At 35.2% G+C, this 21275-nt stretch overlaps 1 protein-coding gene across 14 annotated transcripts in view; it reads right to left on the bottom strand.

Moving 5' to 3' along the window:
• The window catches only part of CFAP20DC (CFAP20 domain containing), a 255701-nt gene that overhangs the window by 171665 nt on the left and 62761 nt on the right, over positions 1 to 21275 (bottom strand). For 13 of the 14 annotated variants that reach the window (XM_036071785.2, XM_036071787.2, XM_036071793.2 and 10 more), the window contains one exon: positions 3639 to 3753. In XM_036071785.2, coding sequence (XP_035927678.2) covers positions 3639 to 3753 — 115 coding nt within the window. Of the gene's footprint in view, positions 1 to 3638; positions 3754 to 5925; positions 5945 to 21275 lie in introns of those variants that run through there. The other variant, XM_078076523.1, reaches the window with a different exon arrangement.

Below are 21275 nucleotides of genomic sequence, written 5' to 3'. Positions count from 1 at the left end.
TTGATAAGGGCTCAATGGGAATAGACTATATTAACAGTGGAAATGAAAGACCCTCTGCTGCTGTAGCATCTCTTCGACTGGGAGGAAACTGAGGGGAAATGAGTACAAGTTTTAGAACTGAATTTCTTAATATTTGCTTGAATAGTACAGAATATTTCTAGAATCATCAAGTGCATTTAGAAAGGTCCATGACAAACTCATTTATTTTATTTCCCACATCAGGAGGCACAGTAAGACTTGCCTATTTGTTCAACAAATATTTATTGAGCACTTACTATGTGCCATGTTCTTAATGGGACTAGGGATAAAAGTAACATAAAACATGCTTGTAGTCTAAAGGTGGGGAGATAGACAAGCAAACATGATTCAAGCACAGGGTGAAGAAGTGTTAAAAGGATTATGAAATTGTGAATGGCAATGGTGAACTATGCCCCAAAGAGCTATTCCACAGAGGGGAAATCATGGAGGGCTTCCTGGGAAGAAGTAGCAACTAAATAGCAAATCGGAGCTATAATCTTTATCTAGGGCTTAGACTGTGCCAGGCATTGTTCTAAAAGTCTTATGTTTATTTACTTGCATAAGTCTTCATAACCTTAATAGGAAGTATATCTCATATTATCTGCATTTTATGGATGAGGAAAATGAACACAGGAACTGGCACAGGGTCACATAACTAGTAAGAATTCAGATACCATGCTCTTAACCCCTACATAGTATTTACATGTTTATATTTAACAAAATATAGATTAGAACATATTACAAGTAGGTATGACTTGGTGATTTTACTGGGATGGGGAACACTATAGAAAAAAATACCTTTTCTTTGCTTCTTTCTTAGGACTGTCTCAAATGTATGTGAGCAATTCTTTCGAGACTCAACCACACTCAGAAAAAAAGTTCTAGATATGTTATGACTGTTTTGCCTTTAAAATTTAGCATGAGCTCAAGTTACCTAAAATAGTGACTGGTTTGCTTTCTTTACACGAGGATTTTTTAAAAACTACATGTAACTATTCTCCATTGAGTTATCTGACTAGAAGGTGGGAAGTTGAGGTAGATGAGTTACAGAACACTGCCCCACAGGACCTATTACACTTTTTAAATTTTTTAATTTTTATTTTTTAGTTTAAGTAGTACATTTCTTATGTTATTAGATATCTGGTGCCACTGGCACATATTCATCTGACTCATTTATTAAATACGAAATATGGCTCAGTCAAGTTCACTTTCTATCTCATCAAGGTTTACTTGTAAAAAAGATAATATTTTATTTTCAAATACTGTATTCCTACAAATATCACTAGATGAAAGGCATACTACTCTGTGTCTGTGGATGATATCCATGTACAGAATGATCAGTTCAGATTTTAACAAAATATCCAGAACTTCAATTAGTTAACTGACAAAGGTGACTGAATTCACAAAAGCAAGGTAATGACAGATTTTATTTATTAACCACACACAGAATGGCGTATTGGTTTCGTATATGATTTAACTTTTTTTTTTTTTTTTTAAGATTTTATTTATTTATTTGAGAGAGAGAGAATGAGAGAGAGAGAGCATGGGGGGGGAGGGTCAGAGGGAGAAGCAGACCCCCCGCCAAGCAGGGAGCCCGATGCGGGACTCGATCCTGGGACTCCAGGATCATGACCTGAGGCGAAGGCAGTCGCTTAACCAACTGAGCCACCCAGAAGCCCATGATTTAACTCTTTGAAACCACATTTTTGAACTCTAAAAAATCTTAGATGAATAAGGAAATCAATACTTAAACATAGAAGGGTGAATGCAATTTAATATTATTGTAAATGAATTATGTACCACTATTACAGACGCCTACTCTGACTATACATTTACCATTGTAGTGAGTTTTACACTGCCTTCTTATGTTTTTATGTTGTTGGAGTCCTTTTATTTCTACTCAAAGAACTCTCTCTAGCATTTATTGTAAGGCAGATATAGTGGTAATGAATTCCCTCAGCTTTTGTTTGTTTGGGAAAGTCTTTATCCCTCCTTTATTTCTGAAAGATAGCTTTGCCAGGTATAGTATTCTTTGTTGGTTTTTAATTTTTTTCCAATATTTGGAATATGCCATCACAATCTCTTCTGGCCTGAAAAGTTTCTATTGAGAAATCTGCCCATAGCTTTATGGGAGTTCCCTTGTAACTTTTAACCTCTCTTTTCTCTTGTTGCTTTTAAAATTCTTTCTTTGACTTCTGACGATTTAATCATAATATGTTTGTGTAGTCCTATTTGGTGTCCCTTGGGCCTCTTGGACCTGAATATCTATTTCTTTCCCCAGGTTTGGGGAGTTTTTAGCCATTATTGCTTTAAATATACTTTCTGTCCCTTTCTCTTTCTCTTCTGGAATTCTCATAATGTGAATATTGTTTATTTTCCTTGTGTCTCATAATTTCCATAGGCTTTCTTCACTCTTTGTCATTGCTTTTTCTTTTTTACTCCCAACAGGATAATTTCAATTTTCTTGTCTTCTAGGTCACTGATTCTTTTTTCTGCATGGTTCAATCTGCTTTTGAAGCTCTCCACTGAATTCTTCAGTTCAGTTACTGTATTTTTCTGTTTATTTTTGATGGTTTCCATTCCTTTGTCAAACATCTTGTGCTGTTCATGGCTTGTTTTCCTAAGTTTATTTAGTTGTCTCGTTGTAAGTTCTTGTAGGTCACTAAACTTCTTTAAGAAGACTATTCTGAATTCTTTGTTTGACAAGTCACAGATCTCCATCTCCTTAGGATCAGTTATTAAAGCTTTATTAGTTTCCTTTGGTGGTGTCATATTTACCTGACTTTTCATGATCCTTCCTTACATTGGTGTCTGTGTATTTGAGGAAGTGGTTAAAGACTTCTTTTAAAATAAATGTATTTAAGCCCCCAAAGAGGCAAGCTGATTTAAAGGAAAGTATTAAGTACATATTAGAACAAGTAGTACAAAAACATGGTAAAGTCATGAGAGTAGTACTGAAGTAATTAAAATTTGAGAAAGATTAGTCAGTCATATCAGGAACAAACTTCTTGGCCTGTAGCTTATTGCTTATCTACTCATACCTTATTGCTGCTTTAGGTCTTAGAGGTTACACAATAGGCCTAAAATCTCCCAACCTATACCTGACTGTTGTATTGTAGGATTGATGTTTCCTTAAGGCTATTAAAAAAAAAATCTGGCAACAATGATTAATCATTCTTTTTTCTCCAAATACGTACCAATTTCCAGCCTTCATGCTTCTGTTCATGTTGTTACTTCTGCTTGGAATGCTTGGCTTCCTATCTCTACCTGTTGAAATCTTACAGTCCTTCAAAGGCCGAACTAAATGTAGTCTTTTTCAAGCAGCCTTTCCTCATCCTGTAGTCAAATGGATTTCTTTCCCTTTCATAGTACCGGTAGACCTTCTCTCTCTACTGTGCTTCCCACCACAGTTTTAGTGATATTCTAGATGTTCAAATAATTATATTCTCCCACCTAGTAGATTTTAAGCTCTTTCATGGAAGAGAAAGGAAGAGTATGAATTTTATTCATTTTTATATGACCATGGTACTTAATAAAGTGCTTTATACACAGAGTAGGCCCATAATTAATATTTGCTGAATTGAATTTAATATTTTAAGCAACATTCATGTGACACTTACAATTTTGCGCTTGATCATGAAGAGTGGGATTTTTGCATGAAGAGGAGTTGAGGACAGTTCCTTATGGACCGTTGATAAATATAATCTTCTTTTAATGTTCCCTAAATCAGTAATTCTGAAAAAAGAAAGAAGAGAGAAAGATTCCCATCAATATAATATCTACTACTTTGGATAATCATCAAAATGATATAATTTATCACACAGGCCCTTTGCAATAGGGAGATCAAACACAGAATTTAAGAATTGCCTTTTTCCTCTCAAGAAGTAATAAAATTTCTTCCTTAAATTCAAAGTGCTCACAAGCCTGAATGTATAAATTCACTTAATATGCTAATTTATTTCAGTACTCTACACTAGATTTCTACAGTCTTCTAGCCTACAAAAAAAATTCAATTTGTATGAACTGAGAAACTGCTAGCCTTTAATAACCATGCTTGTTCCGGCCCCTTAAGCTTGTGTTATCTTGGGACATACTGTCACCTACTAAATAGGAAAACATTATGGGTTTCTTTCCCTAAAAATGCACCTGTCATTTTATATAGGCTCTTAGTCTGCTTAGAGACAGACACAAAACACTGACTGTCGGTTTCACTTCCTAAGCACATATCTTCAAACCAGAATTATAATACACAAGTTTATTGCTCACTATTCAGGTCAAGTCACAGTGATACCAAGGACACTGAATCTGAACATCTTTAATAGATTTAGACCACAGCCATGATCACAAAGATTAGGTTTGCTTCAAATTGATAGAGGCTCATTTTTATGTTCTGCTTCCTTTAGGTCTCACAGGTAACACAGCAGGCTTAAAATCTCCAAACGTGTCTCAGGCTGCTATATGGTAGAGTTGATGCTCATTAAAGACTGTCTTTTTATCAGAGAATAGTGATGTTTCCGCCATTTTTAGCACTTTATCTAGATGTACAAACTGCTAATTTTCTACAGTTGGTAATCCTCCAAGGTGACAACATTTCATTCAAATGAACTGTTACCAATATTTATAGAGTAATTAATTATTTTAAAAGTCAACATACCTTTTTCTATACCTCTTTCTTATCTCCCCTTCCTACTTTTCTATTCTCATTATTTCTTCCTTCTAAAATACATATTCTGTAGAAAAACTATTATTGAACAATGTTAAAATTAAGTAGAGTAAAAATTAGATGAGATGATTTCAGAGTGTGTCCCAGGCCTAAAAATTCTACTCTACCTGCACTAAAAAATACCATAACTTCATGTATGTATGTATGTATTTAAAAGATATTTATTTATTTATTTGACAGAGAGAGACACAGTGAGAGAGGGAACACAAGCAGGGGGAGCAGGAGAGGGAGAAGCAGGCTTCCTGGCGAGCAGGGAGCCCGATGTGGGGCTCGATCCCAGGACCCCGGGATCATGACCTGAGCCGAAGGCAGACGCTTAATGACTGAGCCACCCAGGCACCCCACCATAACTTCATTTAAAAAGCAATAAATCCTTTCGATCCAGAGTCAGAGGTAAGGGTAAGATGCAAAAGGGTTAAGTCCACCATAGTTTTATATTTAGATGTATAAGAAAATGTAGTATAATTTTTGCCCTAAGGCAGTGTCTGCAAAGTGGGATGAGCACAAGTGGAGGTGGGGTGGTACACAATCATCCGCTTTAGTACAGAGGAAAATGTTAGAACTATCTTTCCTCCTGTCCTTTTAAAATGTTATTTTTTGTGCATGTTTCATTATATAGCAGTACAGCAACATATTAGTTTTTGAAATAAATGAATGTACCTATGTGGTTAGTGTGCTCAAACATTTTATCAATAGGGTACAGGATCAAAGAAAGCACTGTCATATTATTAGGTCTCTTGTGTAAGACACTCTGATTAGGGAATAGAAGGAAAGACTATGTAGGGATTTTGGAAAGGGATGAAAAACTTCCCTTGCATTATACAAAAAGTTTGGTTGCATCAACCAAAAACTCATTTGAGACACTTTTATTAAAGGTTTGTTTTGCTTACAGAGATAAGACTATGTCATTTTTATTCGAATTGGTAACTCCAAACAGAGGAATGTTTGAGTAGACTACCACTTTATCAACGTATAAAACGACAGGAACATTCATTCATTCATTCATTCACATATTCAACAAATACTCACTGAGCCAGGAAATATCCTGGGACTACATTGGGGAACATGATGGTGAAAAAAACAAGGTAAAAATGGAGAAAGAGACAAAATAAATGCAAATTATCTTAAATCAATGAAGATGACAAAGAAAAGACTGAACTAGAAAATATCAAGAAATGACCTACTTTGGACAGTAAAGTCAGCAGGGTTAGGTAGGACCTGGTAGGTAAAAAAGGGACATGAAGTAGAAAGGGTAAGCAAGAGCCAAATCATGCAGGGTTTTTAGCCAAGGTTTATAAATTTATTGTTCACAAAAGGAAGCTATTAGAGAGTCAACATTCTACCTTGCATATGAATGGATATCTTTTAAAAACAAATAGTTACAGTCTCTTTTATTTCTTTTTTTTTAAGATTTTATTTATTTGACAGAGAGAGACACAGTGAGAGAGGGAACACAAGCAGGAGGAGTGGGAGAGGGAGAAGCAGGCTTCCCGCCGAGCAGGGAGCCCAATGCGGAGCTTGATCCCAGGGCCCCGGGATCATGACTTGAGCCAAAGGCAGATGCTTAATGACTGAGCCATCCAGGCGCCCCTCTTTTATTTCTTTACTGGGGTAAAATATGTATAACTGAAATGTGGATTTTAGAGTACAATCTCATTTGCTTTGATAAATGTATACACTGATGTAATCACCACTCCAAACAAAATATAGAACATTTCCATCACCCTAGAAAGTTCTTTTCTGGCCCCTTCTAGTCAGTCCTCAACTCCTGATATCTATTATCATGGGTAAGTTTTGTCTGTTCCTGAAATTCTTATAAATGAAATGGTGTAGCATATACGCTTGTGACTGGCTTCTTTCACTTAACACGACATTCTTGAGAGTCATCCATGTTGTGGCACGCACCAATAGTTCCTTTCTTTAACTGAGTCTTGCATGGCTATACAATTTATCTATCCACTCTGTTGTTGATGGGCATTTGTTTCCAGTATTGGTTTCTCATAAATAAAACCTGTCTGAATATGCTCATAGAGTCTTCTTGTGGACAAGTATTTTCATTCTCTTGATAACTAGGAATGGGATTATATAGGTATAACTTTATAGAAATAATTCTCCAAAATGGTTGCAATGGTTCCATATTCTCACCAACTTTTGGTACTATCAGGCTTTAAGTTTTTTTTTGTTTTGTTTTGTTTTTTGTTTTGGAGAAAGAGAGAGAGAGAAAGAGAGAGGAGCAAGCGTGGAGGGGGAGGGGCAGAGGGAGAGGAAGAGAGAGAATCCCAAGCAGAATCTGCGCTGAGTATGGAGCCCTATGCAGGGCTTGATCTCATGACCCTGAGACCATGACCTGAGCTGAAACTGAGTTTGATGCTTAACTGACTGAGCCACCCAGGCTCCCCGGTACTATTAGACTTTAATGTTAGCCAATTCTAGTTGGTATGAATGGATATCATTGCGATTTTATTTGCATTTGTCTTATGAATAATGACATTGACCACTTTTACATGTGTTTACTGGCATGTCTTGTGAAATGGCTGTTAAGTCATTTGTTCGATTTCTTTGGGTTGTTTTCTGATAATTCTGAGAGTTCTTTATATATTTTGGATATATATCCTTTGTCAGACATATGCATTGTGATTATTTTCTTCCCTATTATCAGAATGATATCTTTTGTTAACCTTTTATTTGGAAATAATTTCTCACAGGAAAGTATCAAGAATAGTGCACAGAAACTCATATACACCTTGTCTAAATTAGCTTAATGATACCTTTCAATTAACAGAAGTTTTTAATTTCATGAAGTCCAGTTTATCAACATTTATATTAGTACTTTCTATGTCCTAAAAAATCCCTGCCTAGCCCAAAGCTGCAAAGAAGGTACTTTCCAACATTTTCTTCTAGATCTCCATAGTTTTAGTCCATCCAATATTAATTTCAGTGAATTGTGTGAGGTAGTGGGTATGGTTCTTTCTGTATGTTTATTCAGTTGTCCCAGCATACTTGTTAAAGATTCTCCTTTCCAAACTGAAATGCCATGATACTTTGTTGAAAATCAATTGAATATATATGTATGAGTGTGTGGATCTATTTCTGGGCTTTCCATTGATCCATTTGTTTCATTTATCCATTCTTCCACCAATGGCAACTGCCTCAGTCATTGTGGATTTGTAGTAGGTCTTGAAACTAGACAAACTCTTCAACTTGATTTTGTTCAGGTTTGTCTGCTCCTTATTTTCCATAGATTTTAGGATCCACTTATCATTTTCTATAAAAATGTTGTTGGGAGTTTTTGGATTGTGTTGAATCTACAGATCAATTTGGGGAGCACAATACTGAGTCACCCTATCCACTTACATGATATATCTTCTGCATTTATTTAGGCCTTGTTTAATTTCTTTCACAATGTTTTGTAGTTTTCATTTTAGAAATCTTGCACATCTTTTGTTAAATTTATTCCTAAGTATTTTGTTTTTTGACATGATTGAAAACGAATTTTAAAAATTCACCAGCCAAATGCTACTAGTATATAGAAATTCCACTGATTTTTGTATATAATTCTTTCTGTGACCTTGTTTAATTCACACATTAGTTTTAGTAGTTGTTTTGTAGATTCATGAGGATTTTATATATAAAATCATGTCTTCAGTGAATAAAGACTTTTACTTCTGCTTTTTGCAATCTTTATACCTTTTATTTCTTTTTCTTGCATTACTGCACTGGCTAGCACCTCCAGCATATAGTAAATCGAGTGATAAGCACACAAAACCCTGCCTTGTTCCTGATCACAGGAGAAAAATATTCACTATGTTTCTATTAAATGTGATGTTAGATATAGGTTTCCTTTATCAGATTTAATATGTTCTCTTCTATTTCTAGCTTTTTAAAAGTCTTTTTTTCTTTTTCTTTTTTTTTTTTAAGTTATGAAAGGGTGTGGAATTTTGTCAATGCCTTTTTTCTGCATCAATTCAGATTCTATTGTTCTTCTCCTTTATTCTGTCCATATTTTGAATTATACTGATTTTCAAATGTGAAATCAACCTTGTACTCTTGGTATAAATTTCAATTATGCTTGCATTTTGTTGAAGATTTTTACATCCATGTTCATGAGGGACATTGGTTTGTAATTTTCTCATAATATCTATGTCAGGTTTTGATAACAGAGTTAAGCTAATCCCACAAAGTGATTTGGGAAGTGTTTCCTCCCTATTGTCTGAAAATTTGTTTAAAATGGTGCTAGTTTAAATGTTAATAGAATTAATCTAAGTCTGAAGTTTTCTTTGTGGGAAGATTTTGGTTATACATTCAATTTAATAGGTTAGTAGGTATTCAGATTTCTAATTTTTGTTGTTTTAGTTTTGATAAACAATTGTGACTTTACTGCCATAAAGTTGTTCATATTATTCCCTTTATTATCATTTTAACATCAGTAGGATCTGTAGTCCTATTCCTTCTCTCATTCCTGACATTGGTAACTTGTGATTTTTCTCTTTATATTAATCAGTCTGCTTTGGTTTATTAAGTTTTATCTTTTTAAAGAAACAACTCTTGGCTTTGTAAAATTTCTCTATTCTTTGTTTCAATTTTATTGATTATTGGTTCTATTTTTATTTCTTTCCTTTTAGTTACTTTGGGTTTAATTTGTTCTTCGCCCCCCGCCCCCCAGCTTCTTAGGATGGAAAGTTAGATACTTAATTTTAAACTTTTCTTTTTTCTCATACAAATATTTAAAACTTATAAGCTTTCCTCTAAGCATTATGTTAGCTGCCTCCCACAAATTCTGGTATGTTGTATTATAATTTTCATTCAGTTTGAAATATTTTCTAATTCCCCATTATGATTTCTTCTTTGAATCTTGGACTACTTAGATGTGTGCTATTTAATTTCCAAACAGTACAGTCTTTTCTATATATTGCATTGCTATTGATTTTTAATTTCATTCCATTGTGGTCAGAGAATATACTTTATAAAGTTTCCTTTCTAAAAAAATGTAACAAGACATTGTATGATTCAGCATATGACTGGTGAATGGTCTACATGCACTTGCATTTTATTATTTTAAAACTTAAAAAAATTAAAAACTACTTTCCCCAAGTCTACTCCATACTGACCTATCATCTATTTATCTTTAGGGCATTCTTTCATTTTTTCTGGGCAGTTCTGGCACCTAGATCAGAATTTTCTCCTGCTACCATTCTGGGTAACTTTATCTACCCAGAGAGCAAAATTAAATTAAAACTAAACGTATTCCACTATGATAACCAACATATCTATTCCAACTTCAAGGTCTCCTATTCAAATTTTCTTCCTGATATCATTAATTCATTCAACTAGCATTCAGTCAATGCTTTAGTGGCACAACACAAGGTACTAGAGTTATGGAAGTAGCTGATATGTAGAAATCATACTTCAGTGTGGGAGGAAAAAATAACCAGTCTTCAGTAGCTGTTTTTTAGCACACTTCATAGACATTATCTTATTAAGTTTCACAAAAATCCTTCATTGAAGGCAGTGTATTCATTCTCTATTTTGTAGATGGGGAAACTAGACTCCAGAAACTAAGGAAGCTACTAGTCTATGGAAATACAGCTAGTAAGTAGCAGAGTGTTAAAACTTGTCTCTTTAAAATCCACTGCCATTTCAGTGATATGACTGTATGGTCACTACCATAACAGGCTGAAGTTCTTTAATTCGTTTATGCCAAATGGCCACTATTTGCCACATGCTGTGTTAGCAGTGACAAGAGTGCCTTGGTGTTCATCCTCACAGAACCACAGCTAAACACTTTCAATACAATACTTGTTCATCTGATGAAAATCATGTACCCTTTCTCTTCTCCCCTTCTCACTCTTTTAAAACCATTTCCCACTCAATTCTGGATTCCAGTCTGGATCCAATTACCCAATAGGTCACAAACATATGTCTTACAACCATGACCCATATAAAGCCTCCTGAAAGGATGATCCAAAGCTAGCAAGATGAGTGTACTCTGCTAGAATGTGGCAATTTATCTAAAGAAAAAAGATCTATCAAGCATCAGAAGGTTTTTTTTTTTTGTCATATAATCAGAACAAGTGACTTACGCTTCAGTACTAGATGTATGCATTCCCCAAAGGAAAGGTAGTAATATTATTATTAAATATTAATTACTTATTGAACATTTTCTATATGCCAACACTGTATTAAGTATTCTATATGCATTACCTCACTTAATGCTCCCATAAACCTTACAAGATGCCTACTATTATTATCTCTACTTAACAGATGAGGAAACTGAAGCTTTAGTTCCCAAAGTTACACATCTAGCAGAATCCAGATTTAAACTCAGATCTAAATGATCCTAGTACCTACATTCTTAACCACATGCTGACTTTCTTTTGGGTAGATAGTGACTAAACACATCCATAGTAGAATAATTTTTGCTCCTATTTAACAAAATATTTAATATCTGGTAGCTAAGACTCCTATCTTTCACTGTGTTTGGATGGACAGAGCCCATGTTTGTCTTCATGTGTTTCCATTGGCAAAATCTTCCTTTAAAAATTTGTAAAAAACAAACAAACAAAAAAAACCTCTCTGATCCAGGAACTATTATCTTACAATTACAAGCTCATAGGCTAATCTTGCTTTCTTTATTTCTATGTTCTTGAAGGTCACTTTACTGTGCCACCATAGGCCTCATATAGTTACAATCCTCTCAGTTATTAAAGATCACTTCACTTTCCCACCATAGGCCTCATAATCCTCTCAGTTATTAGTGAGGACCTCCGTGAATCACTGATTGTTCCCTGTTTTGAACATTTGGGCTTCACTATTCCAATTAGCTGTCAGATCCTGTCACAGTCACCCTCCCTTCTAGTAGTTTCATGTCTGTTTCTTCTTTGGTTTTCTATAGCCACAATGCTTAGTCATCTGTTGCTTTGAATACACTAGTCTCTCTGCGTCCACACTTGGGACTCTGCCTCCACACATGGACTCTCAGTCCATTCTTCATGTGGACGAGCCATGGGGACTGAATATCTTCCCTTGGCTCCAATTTCTTTGGCATTCTATAGCCTAAGGAATAAAGCCCAAGGTTCCTTATCTGGTTATTCAAGGACCTCCAAAATCTGACTCTTGGTCACTACTCCATTATCACTTTTCACCACATTCCTCAATGTACCCTCTGCTTTTGTCAGACTTCATATAATAAGGAGTGCAAGACTGAAACCAGGGGGTTGCAGAGACACCAGGTGAGAACATCAGCAAAGAGTGAAATTGCAGAATAAGGCCAGGTTAACATGAGATATCAAGAAGAGCTCGATGGGGCAGATATCAAGGCTATACTTAAAAGGATGAAAAATGGAAGAGCAACATCTAAATCCCTACCATATGCCAGAATCTCCACTCAATTTCACCAATGTTATCTCATTTATTCCTCCCAACAATTTTTTTGAAATAGAAATTAATAATCACATCTTACCAATGTAGTGAGAGGCTCAGAGACATTAAGCCATTTGTTCATGGTCTCAGAGCTAGTATGTGGCAGAGCCAGTAATCTATCTAAAAAGATAAAGCAAGAGGAATAAAGGTACATTATTTACAAGTCTATCTGACAATTCCAAAGGATGGCAGTGTATGGCTTAGTGTTTTTGAAGGGTTTCATGCTTACTAGGAAGAAAGAAGTGAGTAACTGGCCTACAATCCATTCAACCCCTTTACTAAAGGGCATTCATTCCAGGAGAAAGGTAACCAGCCAAAGCTCCTTGTAAACATGACTGACCTCTGACAAATACATCAGTGGTGTTTATTAGAGGGAAAGTCCTTAATAAATGGGTTTTTTGTTTTGTTTTTGCAGGATGCACCCAATCTCTCTAAGATTGCTTATGGTTAACAAACTTGGAATCCATGCACTTATGGGGCATGGTTCCTTGGAAAATGTCACATAAGCTAAAAGTGTAAGAGCTTCCTTTGCGTGAGCAATATTCTCAGGTGTTGTTCTCTCAAATATTGCTTAGAGAAGTCTCTGTTAAATCTGGGCCAAAGTGCATTTAGAAAGAACTGGAGAGCTGCAATGGTTGTTCCAGATCTCTTTCTGCTTCACGTGTACATTAGTACTGGCTAAGATCTCTGATTCTTGTGAGTCTGTTTGACAATCAAAGCCTTTGCACAATCTCATACGCCTGGTTGTGCTGTGCAGCTTCTTTAGGAAGCACATCTTCAAAAGCAGAGGCTGAGAAAAGGACACAGGTACAAGTGTTTTATTGGACAAGAGATTCCATGATGCAGGAATGAAGAAGAGGGAGAGTAAGACAACAAAAGAGGAAAAGCCAAGATAAGAATGCACTGTCAACAACACTGCTGTAGACTACAGGGGCTCCATTCCACCAGAACATCCATGGAGACATGTACAGAATGCCTCCAGAATTGTCCACTTGAGGAGTAGGAGGTGGGAGCCTCTATCCACTAACTTCTAACCCCCAATGGTTAAGGGTTCCCTCAGGGGGCCTTACCACGCTAGTATTTCCAAGCTATGCCTGTCTGTGGGTAGAGTAGTAGGCTCCCACAGCATCAAAGAAGGTCCTGGATGGCACTTGATATGGGATGCTATCCAAGCAATCTTGCTCCAAACCACCCATTGCAGTCGCAGCTTATATCAGAGGTGGACCCAGAGGATGTGACATGGAACACTGGAGTGGGCTGCCACAATGACAATACCAGCATGTTTGCTACTTAAACATACTCCATCCTTTCATATTTCCATGCCTTTGCTTATGCATTTCCCTTGGAAAGTCCCTTCTCTCATTCTGCCAACTGAAATTATATTCGGCCATCACAGTTTGGGTTGAAATGCCACCTCTTCCTGGAAAACACCTCAGATCTCCAAATTAAAAATAATTACATCTTTTTTTTTTTACTTACCACAGCATGTTTTTCAACCTCTATTACTGAATTTCTTTCATTCCCCTTTGGTGTTCTAGGTCAGTAACTATAGCCCACTTTATGGGCCATAATCTGATGCAAATATGCAAATCTTTTCCTTTGTTTTCATGGGTAACATGTGGTCCTATATATTTCAGCTTTACCACTTGCTAGTAACATTCTAATTGAGTTTAAAAACATTACTAGAATTTGGTATTCCAAAGCCCATTTTAGAGTTTCAAGAAGTCTCTCATTCTAAATTCCACAAAGAAATCTAACTGCCCTGAAATGTTTGGTAATTTGTAGAAGTTCCCAGTATGTACATGCACAAACACAAGAGATGGATTTCTGCAGTTTGGGGGAAGGATAATTTATTACAAATTCATCATCAGTGTTGTCTTGAGTTGACTGTAGTTTTTGAGTACTACTACTTTTTTTTTAGTGATTGTTACTATTTTAAAGATTTTTATTTATTTTAGAGAAAGAGAGAGAGCATGAGCAGAGGCAGAGGAAGAGAGAGAATCTCAAGCAGACTCCACACTGAGTGCAGAGCCTGACACAGGGCTCAATCTCATGACCGCAAGATCATGTCCTGAGCCGAAATCAAGAGTTGGATGCTTAACTGACTGAGCCACCCAGGTGCCCCAAATTGTATTTTAGACTAATCATTATCAACAAGTGTGAAAATAAGCTGTAATGGTTAAGAGCAATAATTTTAAAGCCATATTTTCTGTGTTCAAATTCTGGCTTCACCATTTCTTAGTTATGTGACACTGGGCATCTTAACCTTTTGTACCTCAGTTTCTTTATTAATAAAATGTAGAAAATAATAGTATTCATAGGATTGTTGTGAGGACTGCATACATAAGTGAATATAAGAAAAATGCTTAGAACAATGCCAGGCATACAGAAAACTACCTAAGTACTAACCATCATCTTGGGTGGCTGTGTATTTTTAGCCTTTAATTTTCTACTAACTAAAATATTTATTAAGAAAGGTAGCGCCCCACCCCCCGGGCCTGTAAGGCCTGAAAAGAACCACACAATGGGTACATGGCCTGACTTTGCCCTTGTGGAGGTCAGGTTTTGGTCTACACAAGATAGTTCTCAGTTAAATCTAACCATCATGGCTCTGATCTCCGGAAGAATTTCTAAATGCTCATGTGCCCAGTTTAGGACAGAGGTATTAAGACTAAGCCACTCATATGGTGATGAGAACTTATTCTACTGTCTTTGCAAAAATAAATATGCAAACCTTCCCTATCTCATAATCAAGAATAGTTGGTTTTGGAGGGAAAACAAAATCATGTGTTAAGCTTAAATGGTTCTGAAAGCAAGCTGAATTGCTACTTAAAAAAAATTAAAATTAGTCATTCATGAGAGATAGAGAATATAAATGCCTATGTGTGCCTACTTAAAAGCTTCATTATGCTCATGTGCTCATGTGCTTTTTTGGGGACAATTTAGTTGCTGTAAGGAAGGCGGCTTGTAAAACAGCTCTTCAGTTGTAATACAGACTTGATTTTCACCATCTAAAACCTCCTGTGACCTAACAAAGCAGAAAAAGACAAACAACACTGGCATTGCTTCTCTTAAACTTAGATACTTTTTTATTAAAAAAACCATATATAAGTTAATACATTTTTATATCTGTAAGTGAGCATTCATAGCTAAGGGTCAGCAATGTGATAGAAAAAGTAATGAGATCATGTTGAGAAAAAAATGGGGTAGTCAACAGGAAAATCAACCTCATTTATTATAATATTCTAGTGATCAGCAGGTGTGTAACTCTCTCAGCTATGGTCATTAACGACATTCATTCCAAACTTAACATCTACATTTGCAAACCATTTGAAAGTAAAATTACTTTCCAATTCAATTTCCAATTTGCTTTTATATCTTCATCTTTGATTGACAATTTTTTTTTTAACAATAGCAACCTCAGCGAGTAGTTGAGTAAATGGTAGCAACCATCCAATAGCGTAGATAAACTTGTCTATTTAGATTACCTATTCACTTTTCTTCCGTACGTACAATCATTTACAACCACGGAATGTTCACTTCAGGTTAGAATGAACTTGCAAAACTGATGTCAGGCTTCTGATGATTAGATTCATTTATTAGAATTATTTGTTCTTAAAGCCAAAATGATATTCATTTTTCTTATCATGACCTAAAAATGACCAAATTTGAATGCACACCTTCAGTGATGCTACCAAATAACTCCAAGTATAAATTACAAGAAAAGAGTAAGTTTGCAAAATAGTATATTTAAATGTATGCAGTGATGTTTGCGTATATGGCTGTGCACTGAAATTTAAAGTCATACAGAAGATGGCGCCATGCAGAAGGCCTCCCTTATGCATTCACTCCTATGCTTCATAATCACCACAGGGAATTTTATTCCATCAATTTTTCCTGGGTCCCTTCTGCTGAAGTTTAAATTCATTGAGGATTCTTTTGTCCTTTATAGAAAAATTCAGAATGCTGAACTTAAGATGCTTTCATATACTTATTAAAACACAAGGTAGACCTCTTTTTATAATTAGCATTCTTTACAATGCACATTTCACATGTATTGCTTTACATCAATAACTGGTGCTCTTTGAATCTTTCTCTGAATGTCATTTGATCCCCTTTTTAAAAACAGCTGTATTGAGGTACAATTTATGTGCCATAAAATTCACCAAGTTTAGTGTACATTTTTAGTATTTTAAAGAGTTATGCAACCATCACCAGAATTTGGTTGTCAAACATTCCCATCATCCAAATAAATCCCACATACCTGTCTGCAGTCAATCCCCACTCTCATCCCCATCCCCAGGCTACCATGAATCTGGTTTGGGTCTGGAAACATTTGCCTTCTCCGGATATTTCATATAAATGGAATATAAAATATAAAATTTCTGCATGTGACGTTTTTTATTGAGCACAATGTTTTTGACATTCATCCATATTGTAGCCTGTATCATTTTAATTGCAGAACAGTATTGTAATATATGGATATACCACATTTTGCTTATCCATTCACCAATGGAGTTGATGGAATTGTAGTTTGTCTCCAGGTTTGGCCAATCTAAATAATGGTACTAAGAACATTCATGTTGAGCTCTGTGTGTGATCATATTTTCATGTTTCTTAGGCATATACCCAGGAAGACAGCCATTGTGGTGGGTATGAGGTAGTATCTTATTTTGGTTTTATTTTTTTAAAAATTTTTTCTTAAGTTGTTAAATTCCAGTTAGTTTACGGATAATGTAATATTAGTTTCAGGTGTACAATACAGTGATTCAACAGTTCCACAGAACACTTGGTGCTCATCAGAACAAGTGCACTCCTTAATCCTTATCACCTATTAACCCATCCCCCAATGCACCTTCCCCCTGGTAACCATCAGTTCTCTACAGTTAAGAAAAAGTTAAAATACCCTAAGATCCAGCAATTGCACCACCAGGTATTTACCCAAAGAATACAAAAATACTAACTCAAAGGGATACATGCACCCTGATGTTTATAGCAGCATTATCTATAATATCCAAATTATGGAAACAGTCTTTATGGTTTAGTTTACACTTCCTTAATGAGAATATTATGTGCTTTTTAGCCATTTATCTATCTGCTTTTGTGAAATGCCTATTCAAATCTTTTACCAAGTTTTAAATTGGGTGAGATGTTTCTTTTATTAACAAACAGTGAGTTCTTTTAATATTCTGGATACAAGATCTTTACCATATATACAATTTGCAAATACTTTCACCAGTCTGAGGCTTGTCTTCATTTACTTAATAGTGCCTTTTGAATGCAAAACTCTTAAATTTTTATGAAGTCCAATTTACTATTTTTTCTTTTATTATTTGTGTTCTGGTGTCATATCTACAAATGCTTTGCCTAACCCAGGGTCATGAAGATTTCCTACTGTTTTCTTCCAGAAGTTTTATGCTTTTAACTCTTACATTTAGGTCTACAATCCATTTTGAGCTAATTTTTGTATATGGTGTGAGGTAAGGTTCTAAATTAATTTTTTTGCACATGGATATCCAAATGTCCCAGCATCATTTGCTGAAAAGACTATTCTTTTACCCAACTGAAGTGCCTTAGCAATTTTGTAAACAAATCAACTGACCATAAATGTAAGGTTTTATTTCTGTATGCTGCTTCACTGATCTGTCTTCTTCATGCCAGTACCATACTGCCTTGATCACTAGCCTTATAGTAAATTTTGAAATCAGTAAGTTTAAGTCCTCCACCTTTGTTCTTTCACAAAACTGTTCTACTATTCACCTTTGAATTTCCATATACATTTTAGGATCAGTTCATCAATTTCTACAAAAAAGCCCACAAAAAAACCCAAACAAGCCCAAAATAAAAAAACAATCACCTGCTGGTGAAGCTTAGATAAATTTGGGGAGAACTCTCAACATAACAATATTTAATCTCCCAATAGAATGGCTCTTTATTTATTTATACCTTTAATTTCTGTCAGCAGTATTTTAAAATTTTCAGAATACAAATCTTACACTAATTCCTAAGCATTTTATTCTTTTTGATGATACTGTGAGTGGAACTGTTTCCTTAATTCCATTTTCAGATTGCTCTATCTAGTAAATAGAGATGCAACTGATTTTTGTATATTGATTTTAATATTCTTCAAACTTGTGGAACTCAATTTCTTTTCTACAGACATTTATGCTGTTTGCAAATAAGCAGTTTTGCTTTTTCCTTTTCAATATGGATGCCTTATACTATTTATTTCTTTTTCTTGCCTTATTGCATTGACTAGAATCTCCAATACAGTGATGAACAGAAATGGTGAGAGAAGACAGCTTTGCCTTGTTTCTGATCCCTAGGGGGAAAGCATTCAGTCTATCACCATTAAGTATGATAAGCTATATGTTTTCATAGATGTCCTTTATCAGACTGAAGAAATTCCCTTCTTCTCTTAGTTTGCGGTGAGTTTTTTTTTTTTTTCATTAACTCAAAATGGATCAAAGACTTAGATATAAAAGCTAAACCCATAGATCTCTTAGAAGAAAACATAGGTGAAAATCTTCATGCCCTTCAATCAACTAATGGTTTCTTAGATATGATGTTTAAAGCACAAGCAACAAAGGAAAAAATAGATAAACTACATTTTTAAAAATTAGAAACTTTTGTCCTTTAAAGGACACTATCAAGAAAGTAAGAAGAGTGATGGAATGGGGGAAAATTTTTACAAATCATATATCTAGTAAGAGTCTAGTGTCCAAAATGTATAAAGAATTCGTACAATTCAACAATAAAAAGAAATAATTCCATTTAAAAATTAGCAAAGAATTTGAATAGATATTTCTCCAAAGAAGATATATAAATGGCCAGTAAGTAGATGAAAATATGCTCAACATTATTAGCCAACAGGGAAATGAAAACTAAAACCATGAGATACCATTTCATACCCATAGGATGGGTATAATAAAAAAGACAAACAATAAGTGTTTCTGAGGATGTAGGGAAATTGGAGCCCATATACATTGCTGGTGGGGGTATAAAGTGGTACAGCCACTTTGAAAACAGTTTGGCAGTTCCTTAAAAGTTAAATGTAGAGTTCCATATGACCCAGCAATTTCACTCCTATGTATATAACCACGAGGATTGAAAACATATGTCCACGCAAAAATTTGTAGATGAAGGGTCACAGCAGCATTATTAATAATAGCCAAAAAGTAGAAACAACTCAAATGTCCATCAACTGATAAGTGAATAAACAAAATACAGTAGATCCATACAATGGATTATTATTCAGGCATAAAAAGGACTAAAGGCATGCTACAACATAGACAAATGTTGGAAACATTATGTTAAGTGAAAGAAGCTAAACGGAAAAGACTATTCCATTTATGTGAAATGTTCAAAATAAGCAAATCCCTAGAGATGGAAAGAAAGGGCTAGGGGTAGCAGGGAGTAACTGCTAATGAATACAGGTACTTTGGGAGTGATGAAGCATTCTAAAATTACACAGTGTTGATGGTTGCACAACTCTGTGAAATACACTAAAAACCACTGAATAATACACCCTAAAGGGAGAATTTTATGGTATGTGAATTATATCTCCACAAAAAAAAACTGTTAGTACTTCAATCACTAACTGGTGATGGGGCTTTGGGTAAGTGGAAATATAGCAGAAAGGTATAGAAAAGAGTAAGCATCACCTTTCTTGGTGATGCTCTTGTGCTCCTGGAAAATATTCATTCAATGCTCCATAGTCATTGTTGTGAGTTAAACTGTGTCCCCCAGAAGGATATGTTCAAGCCTTAATCCCTGGTACCTGTGAATGCAACCTTATTTGGAAATGGGGTCTTTGCAGATATAATCAAATTAAAATAAAGTCATGCTACGTTAGAGTGAGCTGTAATCCAATGATTGGCATCCTTATAAGAAGAGGGAAATTTGGACTAAGAGAGAGGGTGCCATGTGACAACAAAGGCAGAAATTGGAATGATGCATCTATAAGCCAAGAAATGCCAAAGATTGCTGGCAACTCTCAGAAAAGGTAGCAGAAAAGGGCATAGTACAGATTCTCATTCAGTGCTTTTGGAAGGAACTAACCCTGCTGGTAACTTGATTTGGGACTTTTAACTTCCAGAACTGTGAGACAATACATTTATGTTGTTTTAATCCATCCAGTTTGTGGTGATTTGTTATGGCAGCCCTAGGAAACTACTACACTAATATTTACATCTTTATTACTAAAGACAAAGGGTTCCAGGGAGTAGAGTCAACCTCTTGGAGTCTCAATTCCTTCCTCATTGGGGATAATAACATCTGTCCATTCATTGTACTGAGAAAATGACTATGAAAACACTTCAGAAACTGTGAAGTACTTTATAAATATAGGATATTACTCCTCCAGGTGTATGCATTTAATTGATTTGTCAGCTCTAATTTATTGGGTTTTCTCTTTTCTTCAAGATCATCTGTTTTCAAGCAACATTCACCTTCCTTAGAAAAGCTACGGCCTGGGTACTAGAGTTCTCTAACATAAAAGTGAGAATTCTGTCAAATTATGGAACTCATACCACCCATTCTCCTACCCCCCCCCCAAAATATATCTTGCCATAAATTGTCAATGAACTCACTTGTATTTTAGGATATACAACACCAATGCACTGTAGCCTTTTGTTTATACATAAGGTTAGGGTATTGTTCCATAATTGACTATTCTGTTGAACTGAATGGTATCATCATAAATGATCACTTTTTGAAGACCACTATAAAGAAGATATTTGGCACTAAAGTACATTTTTCACAAATTGCAAATCAGTTAGATGCTCAATTATCAATATAAAATACTACACAAACTGATTATTGGGGATTTCTGATTATTTACAGTCTTGAAAAACTTTTTTTTTGTTTTTGTTTTTTGTTGTTGTTATCGTTGTTTAAAAATTTTGCTGTAAGTTACCTTCAGTGGAAATTTGACAGTATCCAACAAGGGGGGAAATTTGTCAAATGTCCTTGAACACCTCCAGATTTTCTCTCCCTCTTCACCTCTGCTTTCCTGAATGTATCACTATAGCCGTAGGAGATTGTGACCCCTTAGGTAATGTATATATTCTCTTATTCACATAAAAATCTCACATGTGTTTAAATGGAGATTTTA

Source organism: Halichoerus grypus, chromosome 1, assembly GCF_964656455.1.
Source record: "Halichoerus grypus chromosome 1, mHalGry1.hap1.1, whole genome shotgun sequence".
Taxonomy (NCBI): Eukaryota; Metazoa; Chordata; class Mammalia; order Carnivora; family Phocidae; genus Halichoerus; species Halichoerus grypus.
The sequence above is the reverse complement of the archived record's forward strand: the minus strand, read 5'-3'. Positions and strand labels throughout refer to the sequence as shown.